Genomic DNA, 16,674 nt, shown 5'->3' on the forward strand with positions numbered 1-16,674 from the left:
TTTCTGCATTCATTTCATTATTTATCCAGCAGTCATTCAGGAGCAGATTGTTCAGTTTCCATGTAGTTGTGCATTTTCAAGTGAGTTTCTTAATCCTGAGTTCTAATTTGATTGCACTGTGGTCTGAGAGACTGTCTGCTATGATTTCCGTTCTTTTGCATTTGCCGAGGAGTGACTTACTTCCAATTATGTGATCAATTTTAAAGTAAGTGTGATGTGGTATTGAGAAGAATGTATATTCTGTGAATTTGGGGTGGAGAGTTCTGTAGATGTCTGTTAGGTCTGCTTGGTCCAGATCTGAATTCAAGTCCTGGAAACCCTTGTTAAGCAAAGAACCAACCCAAATGCCCATCAATGATAGACTGGATAAAGAAAACATGGCACATATACACCATGGAATACTATGCAGCCATAAAAAACGATGAGTTCATATCCTTTGCAGGGACATGAACGAAGCTGGAAACCATCATCCTCAGCAAACTGATACAACCAAACACCACATGTTGTCACTCATAAGTGGGTGTTGAACAGTGAGAACACATGGACAGAGGGAGGGGAACATCACACACAGGGCCCTGTTGGGGAGTGGGAGAGCTAGGGAGAGAGTTAACAGGAGGTGGGGGCATTGGGGAGGGATAGCATTAGGAGAAATACCTAATGTAGGTGATGGGGGGATGGATGCAGCAAACCACCATGGCATGTGTATACCTATGTAACAATCCTACATGATCTGCACATATACCCCAGAACTTAAAGTATAATTTTTAAAAAAAAACTACATATTGGGTATACTGTACACTACTCAGTTGATGGGTACACTAAAACTCAGACTTCACCGCTATACAATTCATCCATGTAACCAAACACCACGTGTACCCCAAAAGCTATTGAATTATATATAAAGTGTATGCATATGTATATATATAAAACCCAACAGATGTTGATGAGGCTGTGGAGAAAAGGGAGCACTTATACAATTTTAGTGGGAATGCAAATTCATTCAGCCACTGGGGAAAGCAATGTGGAGATTTCTTTCTTTACCTTTTTCCTTTTCTTTAAGACAGAATCTCACTCTGTCGCCCAGGCTGGAGTGCAGTGGCATGATCTCAGCTCACTGCAAACTCTGCCTCCTGAGTTCAAGTAATTCTCTTACCTCAGCCTCTGAGTAGCTAAGATTACAGGCGTGTATCACCACACCCAGCTAATTTTTGTATTTTAGTGGAAATGAGGTTTCACTGTGTTGCCCAGGCTGGTCTTGAACTCCTGACCTCAGGTGATCCGTTCACCCTGACCTCCCAAAGTGCTGAGATTACAGGTTTAAGTCACTGTGCCTGGCCTACAGTTCGGAGATTTCTTAAAGAACTTGAAACATAACTACCATTCAACCCAGCAATCTCACTGCAGAGTATATATCCAAAGGAAAATAAATCATTCTGCAAAAAAGACACATGAATTCATGTACTCATCACAGCAATATTCACAACAGCAAAGACATGAAATCAACCTGGACGCCCATCAAGGATAGACTGCATAAAGAAAATTGGTGCATGTACACCATGGAATACTACACAGCCATAAAAAGGAATGAAATTATGTCCTTTGCAGCAATGTGGATGCAGTTGGAGGTCTTTGTACTAAACAAATCAAAGCAGGAACAGAAAACAAAATACCACATATCCTCACTTATAAGTGGGAGCTACACACATTGAATACATATGGACAAAAAGATGGCAGCCATAGACAGTGGGGACTACTAGAGGAGGGAGGGTCGGAAAACTACCTATTAGGTACTATTCTCACTACCTGGGTAATGGGATCCTTCATACACCAACCCTCAGTGACATGCAATTTACCCATGTAACAAACCTGCACATGTACCCCCAGAAACTAAAAAGTTGAAAAATATCTCTTTGGAACCCCTTATAAGAGAATGAATGAAAGATGAAAGAATATTTAGCCTTTTTCTGATAAGCTGGGTAAATCTATTTTCACATGATTTTACAATAGCAGTCCCCGTTCGTAGTGACGTCTTGGGCTTACAATAGCCTCAATATTTTTCTATAAACGGTATTTTAAAAAGAAAACATCTCCCCTACAGGGTCTAAGTTCTTTAGAAACAAATTATGTTTATGTATGCTGTATTTGCAACACTTAGCAGTGGGTAACACAGCTGGTGTTTGATAAATTTTTTTTTTTTAACTGTTGGACTGGATTTTTTTCTTTCTTTTTTTTTTGAGGCGGAGTTTCACTCTTGTTACCCGAGCTGTAGTGCAATGTCGCGGTCTCGGCTCACCAAACCTCCGCCTCTTGGGTTCAAGCAATTCTCCTGCCTCAGCCTCCTGAGTAGCTGGGATTACAGGCACACGCCCCCATGCCCAGCTAATTTTTAGTATTTTTAGTAGAGACGGGGTTTCACCATGTCGACCAGGATGGTCTCGATTTCTTGACCTCATGATCCAGCTGCCTCGGCCTCCCAAAGTGCTGGGATTACAGGCTTGAGCCACCGCGCCCGGCCTTTTTTCTGTTTTTGAGAGAGAGTTTCACTCCTGTTGCCCAGGCTGGAGTGTGATGGTGCAACTTCGGCTCACTGAAACCTCCACCTTCCAAGTTCAAGCAATTCTCCTGCCTCCACCTCCTTAGCAGCTGGGATTACCAGCGACCACCACTACGTCAGGCTAATTTTTGTATTTTTAGTAGAGTTCAGGATTCACCATGTTGGCCAGGCTGGTCTCAAACTCCTGACCTCAGGTGATCTGCTACCTTGGCCTCCCATAATGCTGGAATTACAGGTGTGAGCCACTGCGCCCAACCTGGATATACCTTTTTTTTTTTTTTTTTTAAAAAAAGAAAAGTATATTTAGTTTTTTTAAAAAAAACATTAATTCACTCAACAGTTACATTCAAACAGACATATATGATTTATGCAGATTGTAGCCACATGGTATACAGGTTGAATGAAAATTCTTTGACATTAATGTCCAAATAAAAATATGAGACAAGCTGGTAATGAGAGCAATATATGTAATTTCAAAATTTCTTTCTTTTTTTCTCATTTCTCTTTCCCTCCCTTCCTTCCACCTTTCCTCCCTCCCTTCCTTCCTTCGTCTCAGACTGAGACTCACTCTGTCCTTCAGGCTGACATACAGTGGTGCGATATCGGCTCACTGCAACCTCCACCTCCCAGGTTCAAGCGATTCTCATGTCTCAGTCTCCAGAGTTACAGTCGTGCACCACCACACCCGGCTAATTTTTGTGTTTTTAGTAGAGACGGGGTTTGCCATGTTGGGCAGGCTGGTCTCGAACTCCTGACCTCAAGTGACTGATTCACCCACCTTGGCCTCTCAAAGTGTTGAGATTACACCTGTAAGCCACCGCATCTGGCCAATAGATATAATTTTAAAATTTCTAATAATAAAATTTAAAAAGTAAAGCTTTAGAGGTCTAATTAGTTTTAGTAATATACTTAATTTAGCCTCATCCATCCAAAGTATTATTTAACAATGTAACCAACAAAAAAATTATTCTTATTTTTGGAGGCGTTTGCTTTTTTGGAATACTATGTCTTCGAAATCCATTGTTTATTTTATACTTACAGTTCATCTGAATGAGGACTGGGTTTCTTTCAAGTAAGCAGGAGCCACATGTGACTGGTGGCTGATGTATTCACAGCGCAGCTTGATAGCAGTTCAGTGTCACGATTTCTGTATTTGTTTTTGAAATGAGCTAAACTGCCAAACCTACATATAATACACCTGATAGAATTATATTCTTAATATCATTTGATTCGTTTCTTTAGGATCAACAACTGATTTTTTTCACTTTGCTAACAGAAAAAGTATTATTGTTAAATAGGTACCATGTGCATATGAGAAAACATTTCACATCATTAAATGGTATGAAATATAAAAAGTAAAGTGTCCTTGGCCGGGCGCGGTGGCTCACACCTGTAATCCCAGCACTCTGGGAGGCTGAGGTGGGCGGATCACGAGGTCAAGAGATCAAGACCATCCTGGCCAACATGGTAAAACCCTGTCTCTACTAAAAGTACAAAAAATTAGCCGAGCGTGGTGGTGCACGCCTGTGGTTCCGGCTCCTCGGGAGGCTGAGGCAGGAGAATTGCTTGAAACTGGAAAACTGAAGCTGCAGTGAGCCGGGATGGCACCCCACACTCCAGCCTGGCCACAGAGCGAGACTCTGCCTCAAAAAAAAAAGGAGCGTCCTTTCATTACATCTCCAAGCCGTCTCCTGGGGTAACCACAATCCCGTATACATGCAGATTTTTTCCCACATGTATATGAGTTATGTATATCTTTTTAAAGTTTCAATGAGAGCATAACTTACTTTTCATAGTCCTGATAAAACACCAACAAAAACTTCTCTATGTGCATAAGATTAAATAGGATATTTTCATATGTCAATTCTTCTTCTTTTTTTTTTTTAAGATGGAGTCTTGCTCTGTTGCCCAGGCTGGAGTGCAATGGCAATTTCGGCCGCCTCCCGAGTTCAAGCAATTCTCGTGCCTCAGCCTCCCGAGCAGCTGGGATTACAAGCATATGCCACCTTGCCTGGCTAATTGTTGGATTTTTAATAGAGACAAGTTTTTATCACGTTGGCCAGGCCGGTCTCACACTCCGACCTCAGTTTATCCACCTGCCTCAGCCTCCCCAAGTGCTGGGAGTACAGGTGTGAGCCACTGCACCAGGCCCCAATCTATTCTCTCTAACTGCTTTTTTCCCCTGGCCTAGAGCTCCCTACCATTCCACTGAAATGGATTTTAGAACACACATAGCATTATCACTAAGTCCAGTGGTATTTTTTTTTTTTTTTAATTGAGACAGAGTTTTGCTCTCATTGCCTAGGCGACAGTGCAGTGGCACAATCTCGGCTCACTGCAACCTCCGCCTCCCAAGTTCAAGTAATTCTCCTACCTCAGCTTCCCAACGTGCTGGGATTATAGGCGTGAGCCACTGCACCTGGCCATGATCTTTCATTAGAACTTCCATTAAGGCCGGGCGCAGCGGCTCACACCTGTAATCCCAGCACTTTGGGAGGCCGAGGCGGGTGGATCACGAGGTCAAGAGATCGAGACCATCCTGGTCAACAAGGTGAAACCCTGTCTCTACTAAAAATACAAAAATTAGCTGGGCATGGTGGCACATGCCTGTAATCCCAGCTACTCGGGAGGCTGAGGCAGGAGAATTGCCTGAACCCAGGAGGCAGATGTTGCGGTGAGCCGAGATCGCGCCATTGCACTCCAGCCTGGGTAACAACAACAGAGCGAAACTCTGTCTCAAAACAAAACAAAACAAAAAAAAAAAACTTCCATTATTTTATGGCATTTAGTTTTAAAAATTATTCCTTCTGCAATGGAAAACTGTGGTTTACATAACACCATAACTTGTTTAGCTCTTCTCCCGCTTCTCTATGGAATCATTTTTTTTCTTCTCTAGAAGCTTTTCTGCTTTTAATCTCCTAATTGCGGAAGTTCTTCAGGCTACTACTTGAGCAATTAAGTGCACCTTTTAAATTGTCACTGAGAATCCATTATTTTTAGCTTATCAACGTGTGTTCTACCGAACGCTGTTCCCACAAGACCGCACTAAAAAAGAATCAAGAACCATGACAAACACTTCTCCTTTGCCTACACATCCTATAGAGATCATAAAAATAAATCTTCTTTTTCCTGATTATACTTCCAGACGGAGTGAACATATGATACAATTCTGACCAACAAGGGATAAACTGAAGTCTGTTAACTTTTGCTTTTCTTACTGCTTTTAATATGAACTCAAAGCAGGAACTACAATAGGCAATTTGCAATTTTGAAGGATGGGCTAAATGAATGGCAGGGACATCAGCCTCCAAGCTGCGCTCAACATAGGTCAACAACTGCTTACCTCCTGAGTTCTCGCTACAGAAGATGAATAAAGCCTTATTGTAAGGCCAGCTGCCTTACCAGGAGACTGGACACATCCACCTGTTCTGCACCCAGCACCTATCTCTGCACTTGGCATTGGTCTCTGCTCCTGGCACCTGCCTCTGCACTCGGCACCTAGCTCTGCGCACCGTTCCCCTGGAAGGCTCGGGCGATGCAACCCTAGCCCGGAAGAACCGCCCAACAACCCGCCAACCAATAGCCCGCCCCATCCCAATCCCGCTCCCCTGGAGCCAATCAGAGCACCCAGCTGTTGCTCCTTACCCATAGCCACAAAAACCCCTCGCTCCAGGAAGTCAGCGTGACTTCTCTGGCCTTCCCACCACCCCACCATAGAACCTTGCCCGGGAGCTGAATAAATTGGCATATAATTTTTCTTATACTGGCCTCAGTTTCCTCATTTTAAACTCGGCAATAACCCTTACACGTATTTGTTTGGACTTCCATAATTAGGTGATTTTTACCTTGCAGCAGAACACACTCTTAACTAGATGTAAAAATGCTACACGCTATGTGTCCTTCTTAGAACTTCAGAATGCACATTAGAAAATCAGAGGAACTGAGAAATTCTCAGAAGAAACCTGTTGAATTCTGTTGAATATATCAACTCCTAAATGTAGTTGATCAAGAAGCCCTTTTCTTCTTCCTGTGCTAAACTACCAATATCTCATAGAATTACAGTTCTCTAGCTTTTTGCTTTTCAAAGTATAATTCCTAGACCAGCGATATCTGCATCATCTAGAAACTTGTTAGAAAACCCTAATATTAGGCCCCACCCTGGAATCAATTACATTTTAGCAAGATCTTCAGTTGATCTGTATGACATTAAAGTCTGAGAAGTGCCGCTTGGGAAACACTGATTTAGAGAATAAAGTACAAACCATCCTTAATATCCTTATGTGGCCTACAATTTCAAAGGCATCTATCATTACTATCCCTTAATGCCTACTTCACTAACCATGACACAAGCGTTGGTAAGCTATAAACAATGGATCATCAGTGACAATTTTAAATATGGGCTTAATTGCTCAAGTAGTAGCCTGAAGAACTCACACAATTAGGAGATCAAAAGAAGAAAAGCTTTTAAAGGAGAAAAAAAGTAGTTCTTACTGAATGCTTACTTTGTGCGAGGCATTATGCTAAGTGGTATACTTTTATAATTCTCAAAGCAACCCTATGAGGCAGGTACTACTGTAATCGTTATCTTGTAAATAAGATAGCTAAGGTGCAGAGAAGTTAAGTTGCCTACTGAAGGTCACATAGCTATTAAGTGGCAGAATCCTTGGCTTAAGGACTTAAGGATCACTAAACTATATTGGCTCTCTAAACTTTGGTTTCCAAGCACTTCCTTGCTGTGTGTACTTTACACACATGGTTTCCTCTGCATGCAATATCTCCCCATGTACATGTTGTTAAAAGGTCTCAGCTAAAAAGTCAGTTGTTCTGGGGAGCTTTTCTGATCCCCTATCCCCAAGCCAGGTCAGATCCTCCTGGTATACATTTCCCAGGGTCATATCTTTACTTCATACATAGCAGCTTTTAAAATTATGTACATTTTGTGATTCTATGATTAGTGTATGTCTTTATCAAAAACCTAAGCTCCATGTGGGCTTGAACTATATCCTCTCTGCCTGACATGTAGTTGGCCCATAAATATTTTTTAGAGTATCTTTTTTTTATTTTCTGAGATGGAGTCTCACGCTGTTGGGCAGGCTGGAGTGTAGTGGCACAATCTCAGCCCACTGCAACCTCAGCCTCCCGGCTTCAAGCTATTCTTCTGCCTCAGCCTCCTGAGTAGCTGGGATTACAGGCTCACACCACCATGCCCAGCTAATTTTTGTATTTTTTGGAGAAACAGAGTTTCATCATGTTGGCCAGGCTGGTCTCAAACTCCTGGCCTCAAGAGATCTATGTGCCTCAGCCTCCCAGACTGCTGGGATTACCAGCGTGAGCCACTACACCTGGGCTTTTGGCATATCTTTTACTCTCATCTGAAACGTTCTTTTCCTACTTTGCACCAATAATCCAAGTTCTATCCAGAACAAGCTATAAAGGATGGTGGCAAAACATTTGATTTAGCATCCGAAGACTTGGGTTTGAGGCCTTGTTCCCCTACTTTGTAACTCTGAGCAGTCACAAAAATGCAGACCCACTAATTCCCAGCTCTGCCAAATGGAGATGGTAATAACCTCACAGGATTGGCATAAGAATTAAAATGAGCCCTGTGAGAGATGTGTATAACCTACATACACATCCTAAAAATACGAGTAGCGTTTCGTAGTGATTAAGATCCTGGGTTGTGCTTAAAAGTTTCCACCCTGTAATCCAGAACCTGAGTTCAAATCCCAACTCAATATTTATTATCTCTGCAGTTGATTCGGCAGTCCATTATTTGCTGGATTTTGTCATGTGTTTTGCCAATTGCATTCATAATTTATTATGCATTTATGCTTGTATCTCCTAAGTCATGGTACATAATCTATGCTTTGTGTGTTTTGTCTGACATAAGCTTTTATCAGAGCCTTTTGTACACAGGAATTCAATAAATGGTAACACGATTTACATTTATTTGTTGAATATTGCATATCTGCTGTACCGAAAGTACATTAAGTAACAAAGGCAAGTAAGAAGGGTGAAAAGCAGTGCTCAACAACAGTTCTGCGTATGCTCAGAATTACTGTTTTTCAAATCACTTTAAACAAAAGCTGAACTGCAGAAATAAAAGCCCAGCAGGAACGATTAAACTACATTAGCAATAAAATCATTTGGCCTAATTTTCATAACCACAGATTTCAGAGAATACCACCACCCATGCCAGGTGTACCAGACAATCCCATTGTCTGTTTTAGCCGTGTAGGGGCCGCTGTAGTAAAACCCATTCAGGTTTGCAGAGTGACACCTAGTGGAAGGGGGGGGGGGGGAGAAAACAACCATTAGACCAGAAAAATACTGTTCAGAAACTCTAATTTTGCTAGCAAATACTCAGAACTTTTGAATTATGAATTCTGCCATTTTTCAGACAAGAAAATACTTACTAGTTTTCAAAAGCTGAGAAATTTCTACAACAGATGAATATTTTATTTTATTTTTATTTTTGAGATGGAGTTTCACTTTTGTTGCCCAGGCTGGAGTGCGATGGCATGATCTCGGCTCACTGCAACCTCCACCTCCCAGGTTCAAGCAATTCTCCTGCCTCAGCCTCCCAAGTAGCTGGGGTTACAGGCATGTGCCACCATCCCTGGCTAATTCTGTATTTTCAGTAGAGACGGGTTTTGTCCATGTTGGTCAGACTGGTCTTGAACTCCCAACCTCAGGTGATCCGCCTGCCTCGGCCTCCCAAAGTGCTGGGATGACAGGCGTAAGCCACTGCATCCGGCCTCATTTTTTTTTTTTTAATAGTAGAGACAGGGTCTCTCTATGTTGCCCAGGCTGGTCTTGAACTCCTGAGCTCAAGCAGTCCTCCTACTTCGGCCCTCCAGAATGCTGGGATGACAGGTGTGAGCCATTGCGCCTGGCCTCAGAGATGGGTATTTTAAACTGGTGAGTTTTACTGCCATAAAAAAATCTGAAAATACAACCCAGGCCACTCATAGTGCATTGAAAAATAAGCATTTCAATTTTTGACAGCTTTTAAACAAAAAATTAAAACGAGGAAACAAAAACACATCCCTTTAACCTCTAGCGTTACGACCTCCTGACTCAGAACAGTTAACCTAGTAGTTAGCAAGAGCTAACCAAGGTGAGTGTCAGCAAAGCAAGGCGTGGGGAAGGTGTTCTGCTGGCTTTCCTGGAAAATTTGCACTTACACATTCGTTCATCTGCTGCTAAGACCTGGCTTTCATGATTCAAACTCCCTTCCTTCCCTTCTTTAAATTGCTAGCATATCAATTATTTTAATCTCAAGGATAAGCAAATAAAACCTAAACCACCATTTAAAGTTTTCCCACCCATCAACCAATAATGACTTTTTCCCAGTTGCTGAGTTAATTTTTTACAGATATTGCTCCAACCTAGATGAGCTAGATTATTGACATTAAAAATGTTCCTTTCCTCCTTTGGAGTCTGCAGATTTTGTCCTTGATAGGAATAATTTACATATAAGAATATGTAATAAGTTTATGTGTATTATGAAAATTACCATATTCTTTTTTATTGATATAATTAGTGAAAACATGGTAGAATTAGGAGAAAAGGAGAACATTCACAAGAGACAGTTCTGAACATCTATGGAAAAACCCAAATTATTGAATTGAAAAAGCACCTAATCTACCCACAAGGCTGAATGGCTGGCTTGATCACTTATCAGCTTAATGATCACTCCTGGTGAGCATTCTCAAAGTTCTCCTAATTTAAATGAATGTAATTAGTTGAAAATATGTATGTTACATCTGCAAATGTCAAAGCCTACTGTGTTTTTAAAACAGCATGGAAAGTAATGTTAAAAAAGAAAATATGGGCCAGGTGCAGTGGCTCATGCCTGTAATCCCAACACTTTGGGAGGCTGAGGCGGGTGGATCACGAGGTCAAGAGATAGAGACCATCCTGGCCAACATGGGGAAACCCCGTCTCTACAAAAAATATAAAAATTAACTGGGTGTGGTGGCACGCACCTGTGGTCCCAGCTACTTGGGAGGCTGAGGTGGAAGAATCGCTTGAACCCAGGAGGCGCAGGTTGCAGTGAGCCGAGACTGTGCCACTGTACTCCAGCCTGGGGACAGAAAAAACTCCGTCTCAAAAAAAAAAAAAAAAAAAAAAAAGAAAATATGGTAAATTGAGTCTCCAGAATATATATATTTGCATATATTTGTCTGTCTAGAGACATTTGCTAACTGTATTTTTGTATTTGGTCTATGATTTGAATCCTAGGGAAAACTGACTCTGTGGTCAACATAAGAAACCTTTGCTATTCTAAGACCAATTTACCAGCATCCTTTAGTTTTTAGAGCAGCTTGGATGTGAAACTAGATTGGGGGATGATTGGGGTTTCCCTTGGTGAAGAAGTGGCTGTGAGCACTCACACAAGATGCTACACTAACAAACAAAAGTCATCAACATCCAGTGATTTGTTTGCTATGTGGAAAAACAACATCTTATAGGTGGGTAATATTTATGAAGTGCCAACATTTCATGTAAATTGGAAGAACTTATGGGACAGAAAACAGCAAGAGTAAAAAGGAGGAAAAGATGATAGTCAAACTTCACTAATAGTAGGCATGGTAGAAGCAGCACCAAGTGGGCTGGACACAGCGGCTCACACCTGTAATCCTAACACTTTGGGAGGCCGAGGCAGGTGGATATCCTGAAGTCAGGAGTTCGAGACCAGCCTGGTCAACGTGGTGAAACCTTGTCTCTACTAAAAATACAAAAATTAGTCAGGCATGGTGGTACACACCTGTAGTCCCAGCAGCTACTCAGGAGTCTGAGGCAGAAAAATTGCTTGAAACCGGAAGGCGGAGGTTACAGTGAGCCAAGATCGCGCCACTGCACTCCAGCATGGGCAAAAGAGCTAGCACCAAGTTTCTAGAACAATCTACTTTCTCTCCTTTAATGCCTATTGATTTTTCAACTGCGCAGCTTTATCAGCTCCTTTGATTCCAAGGATAGTGTAGGCTACGTGGGTGGCTTCAGCTAATGAATTGCCTTCCTTTGTTTTCCCTGAACCCATATCTTTAAAGTCAGGTAAATCATTCCTTTGCCCACATTAATATGAATGGTAGTTTTCATTCAGATGTCTTACAAGCCAGTCAGCTGGATAAAGTACGTGGTTTTGACCTCATGATACTATTAGTAATTATTTCTGCATATAGAATTCTTTTCAGAATCAAACATTGTTGATGCTCACAGACAACTTCATGAATTACAGGTAAGTTTTATGTCATACTAACCTAGAAGAACAAGGGGGAAAGAAAGAAGGAGTAGGAACAGGTGGAGAAGATGTTTTTCAAAATAACAGGAAAACCACTAGGGAAAAGACTATCATCACCTTCAAAAGAGAGAGAACTTTGTTTCTCTCCTTCATGCTGCTGGAAATACTCCAGCACCCTTACGAATCATCAAATATTAAATGGACTCAAATATTTTCTTTAAAAGGCAAAATACAGGAAAAAATGACTGTTGAAAACAGTCTGTACAGTGAGTACAACTGCAGTAGTACTCCTTATCTGCAGGGGATACGTTCCGAGACCCTTTAGTGGATGCCTTGAAACTACAGATAATACCAAATTCTGTATATCCATACTATGTTTATTCAGTCTGATAACTGAAACAGTTACGAAATGAACGAGCAGATAACGAAAATAAAATTTACCAAAATGAAGGACGTGATACTGATTGAAAAGAACCACTGAGTATCCACTGTAGTAAACAAAAAGAAGACCACAGCAATGTATTTCACTGTAAAATGTCAGAACTCTAAGGGGGGAATCACTAGGGAATAGGAAGGAAAAAATGATTTACAGTAGTTCACTCTGTTTTTTCCTATAATATACATACCTATGATAAAGTTAAGTTGTAAATTAGGCACAGTAAGAGATTAACAACAACTAATAACAAAATACTATGATTATGTAAAAATATGTCAGCTTTACAGCTCTTGTGCTTTGGGATTGTTATTAAGTCAAATAAGGATGATTTGAACACAAGCACTGTGAAACCGCAACACTGGATCTGATAGCTGAGACTGCTACTAAGTGTCACAGGGGTAGGGAGGGCTTTCAGCCTGAAGATGCCGGACAAAGGGATGCCCCACCTCCTGTGCAGAAGGAAGCCAGTGGTGCGACTCTTTTTGCAGAATGACATGCAATTTAAAACGTATGAATTAGGCTGGGTGCGGGGGCTCACGCCTGTAATCCCAACACTTTGGGAGGCTGAGGTGAGTGGATCACATGAGGCCAGGAGTTCGAGACCTGCCTGGGCCACATGGTGAAACCCCATTTCTACCAAAAATACAGAAATTAGCTCATGTACTCCAGAAATATATAAAATATTTTTTATCAGTAAAAAAAGAAGCAACTATGTGCAATCAAAAATGGAGTTAATTTGCTGACAAAGTAACATAAAAGTATTCAGTCAGAGGGTAGAATTAGGTTTTTACCTAATTCTATTGTAAATGAAATTTCTGTGTTGGGAAAGGCTTGGATTTGATGAATTAATGAAAGCCATAGTAATTGAAAAGTAGTACTACACAGAAAAATTACAGCAATAACAATGCCTCTTTTGTGTGGTATGGGTGGGTAAGAATAGTTGGTTATTAGGATGCCAAATATTTTCCATACATTTATATCCTCTCTCTTTTTGAGAATTTATGCCCTTCTATTTATAACTTATCCATAATTCAGTTTACAAATGTTCTTTATAAAAGTAATAATTATTTTCTATGGCACTTAAACTTTACTGATGTACACAATGAAAAAATCTTCAAAACTCCTTTATTGCTGAAGAATTCTAATAAGAATGATTACTTAATAATACTAATATTACAAATAAAGATCAGCATTACCTCATAAATTGTGTTAATAATTAATGCCTGCCGGGTGTGGTGGCTCACACCTGTAATCCCACACTTTGGGAGGCCGAGGTAGGTAGATCACGAGGTCCTGAGTTCGAGATCAGCCTGGCCAACATAGCAAAACCCTGTCTCTACTAAAAATACAAAACTTGTCTGGGTGTGGTAGTGTGTGCCTGCAGTCCCAGCGACTCAGCAGACTGAGGCAGGAGAATTGCTTTAACCCAGGAGGTGGAGGTTTCGGTGAGCTGAAATCGTGCCATTGAACTCCAGCCTGGGCAACAGAGCAAGACTCTGTCTCTAATAATAATAATAATAATAATAATAATAATAATAATAATAAATGCCTATCAGTGAGCTATCAATTCCATTATGACTACGTTCATAAGACATCAAACCTGTTAAACCACCAGCCACCCTGATCTTCTTCTGCGCAGTTCCCTTCGTAGTTGTCATGATCTCTGTCCCATGTGCTGAATTTCATTCTTTGGTGACTAGCCCACCACTCCACCTCAGGATGAAAATTTCCCGCAAGGGAATCTCCAGCTGTTCCAGAATATTCCCCAATATTCAACTCATATAAATTCTAAAGAAAAAGAACAATTTCTACTATCAGTGGAGTTCCTCTATGACCATTTTACAATCAAGTTTATTTAATAAACAAAAGAACAGGCTCTACTGTATATTTTTATTTCCACTGACTTCAGGGTTATATTGCATATTTTAAGCATTAATTCATGGTTTTACTTAATAGAAAATTGTAGTACCTTTTCATCTCCGACTTTGAAATTCTTATATTGTGCATAACGGCTATTTTTTTCAAAATCTTCAAGGTCGATTTTTAAAGTGTAGTCTTCTAAAAATAACCAAGAAATTATAATTTTAAAAAACGTGTGACATGACATGAACTACTGTGGTTTAAAAATAATTCACTGCTCTATTTTACTTTTACCATTTCCTGTGGCCAAGAATCAGTTTTCAAAGATTGAGCAGTGACTCCATTGTATTTATAACAGGAACATTTTATTGTGTAATTTATTTGAAAAAAAGATGGATGCAATATTAAATGTAAAAAATTTCTACTAGCTCTCTCACAGGTAAAAAGCTAGTGCAATTCACTTAATAATGAACAACGGAAAAAATAAGTTGTTACTTAACGCAATCTAACAATGAAAAGATCGACTTTTTTGTTTGTTTGTTTTTAAGTTTAATAGCTTGTCCTCTTTTTCTTGATTTCAATAAGAATGTCGATCTGGAAAGTAAATGGTGACTATAATGACACTGTATAATCTTTAGTAGCTGAGCAACTAGGTTGTCAAAATGTGGTTGCCATTGCCTGCGTATGTCCGAACGTGGCGATTTTCCTGGTAGCGTAAAAGATTAGCCAGCAAACCATTTAAGAATAATTTGAGGAAGAAATATAAATCCTAATTGTTATCTGAAAACCTTCCTTTGATACTGGCTTGTAAGATCAAGAGAGTGAGAGTGTGAGCATCAATGTTTATAGAGTGGAAGTCATTGGAAGAGAATTTCAGAGACAATAAGGAAACATTCTTGAGAAATGCTGTAACACCGGCATTCTCAATGGCAGAGATGATATCATTACTGGAAAATACACTAACCTCAATGATGCTGAGTAAAAAGGTATTTCTGAAGAGTCGATATCTGCACGTAAAAGTATTTTAAGAATACAATGTATTGGGTATACATTCTGTTTTGTATATGCTAAAGAATGATATATGATGACAACAAATCTCTAAACATTAAAGATGTGCTTTGATGACTGATAATTCTAGGATGTAAAAAATGCATTACATTTTAAAATGATTAAAATAGTTGCTACCTTTAAGTAATCTTTTCTTTTTTATTGTTGCATTGTTTGGAAATAACAAAGACTATTCCTTTTTCAGAAACAGAACTCTTGTTGGGGCACCGAAGGTTATAAATCAAATTATTAGATCATAAGTGTTCTATCCTCCTACTTTGATAAATAAGATATAACAATGACCTGAAAAGCAGGTTAGAATTTAGAGTCTCACATTCCCTGGAGTTTCAAGCCAGACCATGGAGGCACAGAGAAAGAGAGTCCCTGACTAGTCCTATCACCTACGCCCTGTCTATGGTCAGCCTCTTTTCTCTTCCCATCCCCATCTTCATCAATCTTGGCAAGGGGCTTTGGATCCACTTGTGGACATTTTAGGCTGCATATCCAAGCTTTGTTCACATTCACAATAAAAGCCATTTTCAGCCGGGCGCGGTGGCTCACACCTGTTATCCCAGCACTTTGGGAGGCCAAGGCAGGGAGATCACCTGAGGTCAGGAGTTCTAGATCAGCCTGACCAACATGGAGAAATCCCATCTCTACTAAAAATACAAAATTAGCCGGGCATAGTGGCATATGCCTGTAATTCCAGCTACTTGGGAGGCTGAGGCAGGAGAATCTCTTGAACCCAGGAGGCAGAGTTTGCAGTGAGCCAAGTTAGCACCATTGTACTTCAACGTGGGCAACAAGAGCGAAACTCCGTCTCAAAAAAAAAAAAAAAAGCCATTCTTCAGCTTCCCCTCAAGCTTGGGGGTGCATACACCAGCAGCAGAAGAGGACAGACAAGGAAACAGCCTGCAGGAGTCCTAGAAACAAACTCAAGGCTGTTAGGGCAGGGAATGCTGGATTTCTCGTGTCTGGAGTCCCTTTAAGAAGGGATCCGGGATTCTCTTGGGCTTGTTGATCTGGCACCACAAATTCCTTGCCCCGGGGAGCTCTCTAAAGGTAGTAAAGGTTACATGAAACAAGGCTCTAGAGTGTTTAAGAGTAGCAAGGCAGGCTAAGTCAACTGTCTTTAAAAATACAGTGTTAGGTCGGGCGCAGTGGCTCATGCCTGTAATCCCAGCACTTTGGGAAGCCAAGGTGGGTACCACAAGGTCAAGAGATCGAGACCATCCTGGCCAACATGGTGAAACCTCGTCTCTACTAAAAATACAAATATTAGCTGGGTGTGATGGCATGCGCCTGTAGTCCCAGCTACTTGGGAGGCTGAGACAGGAGAACTGCTTGAACATGGGAGGTGGAGGTTGCAGTGAGCAGAGATTGTGCCACTGCACTCCAGCCTGGTGCCTGGAGACAGAGTGAGACTCTGTCTCAAAACAAAACGAAACAAAACAAAATAATAAAACTCTGTTATAGACCAGATGCTTGGTTCACACCTGTAATTCTAGCACCTTGGGAGGCTTAGGCAGG

General features: G+C 40.8%; 1 protein-coding gene across 1 annotated transcript in view; it reads right to left on the minus strand.

Moving 5' to 3' along the window:
* Window positions 1-8,473: 8,473 nt before the first annotated feature.
* Window positions 8,474-16,674, minus strand: part of FGL1 (fibrinogen like 1) — a 35,460-nt gene continuing 27,259 nt past the window's right edge. Inside the window, exons 6-8 of the mRNA XM_003935566.4 lie at window positions 14,207-14,295; window positions 13,838-14,025; window positions 8,474-8,834 (exon numbers count right to left, since the gene is read on the minus strand). Coding sequence (XP_003935615.1) covers window positions 8,675-8,834; window positions 13,838-14,025; window positions 14,207-14,295 — 437 coding nt within the window. The 3' untranslated portion in view covers window positions 8,474-8,674. The remainder of the gene's footprint in view (window positions 8,835-13,837; window positions 14,026-14,206; window positions 14,296-16,674) is intronic.

This window comes from Saimiri boliviensis, chromosome 13, assembly GCF_048565385.1.
Source record: "Saimiri boliviensis isolate mSaiBol1 chromosome 13, mSaiBol1.pri, whole genome shotgun sequence".
NCBI classification, from domain to species: domain Eukaryota; kingdom Metazoa; phylum Chordata; class Mammalia; order Primates; family Cebidae; genus Saimiri; species Saimiri boliviensis.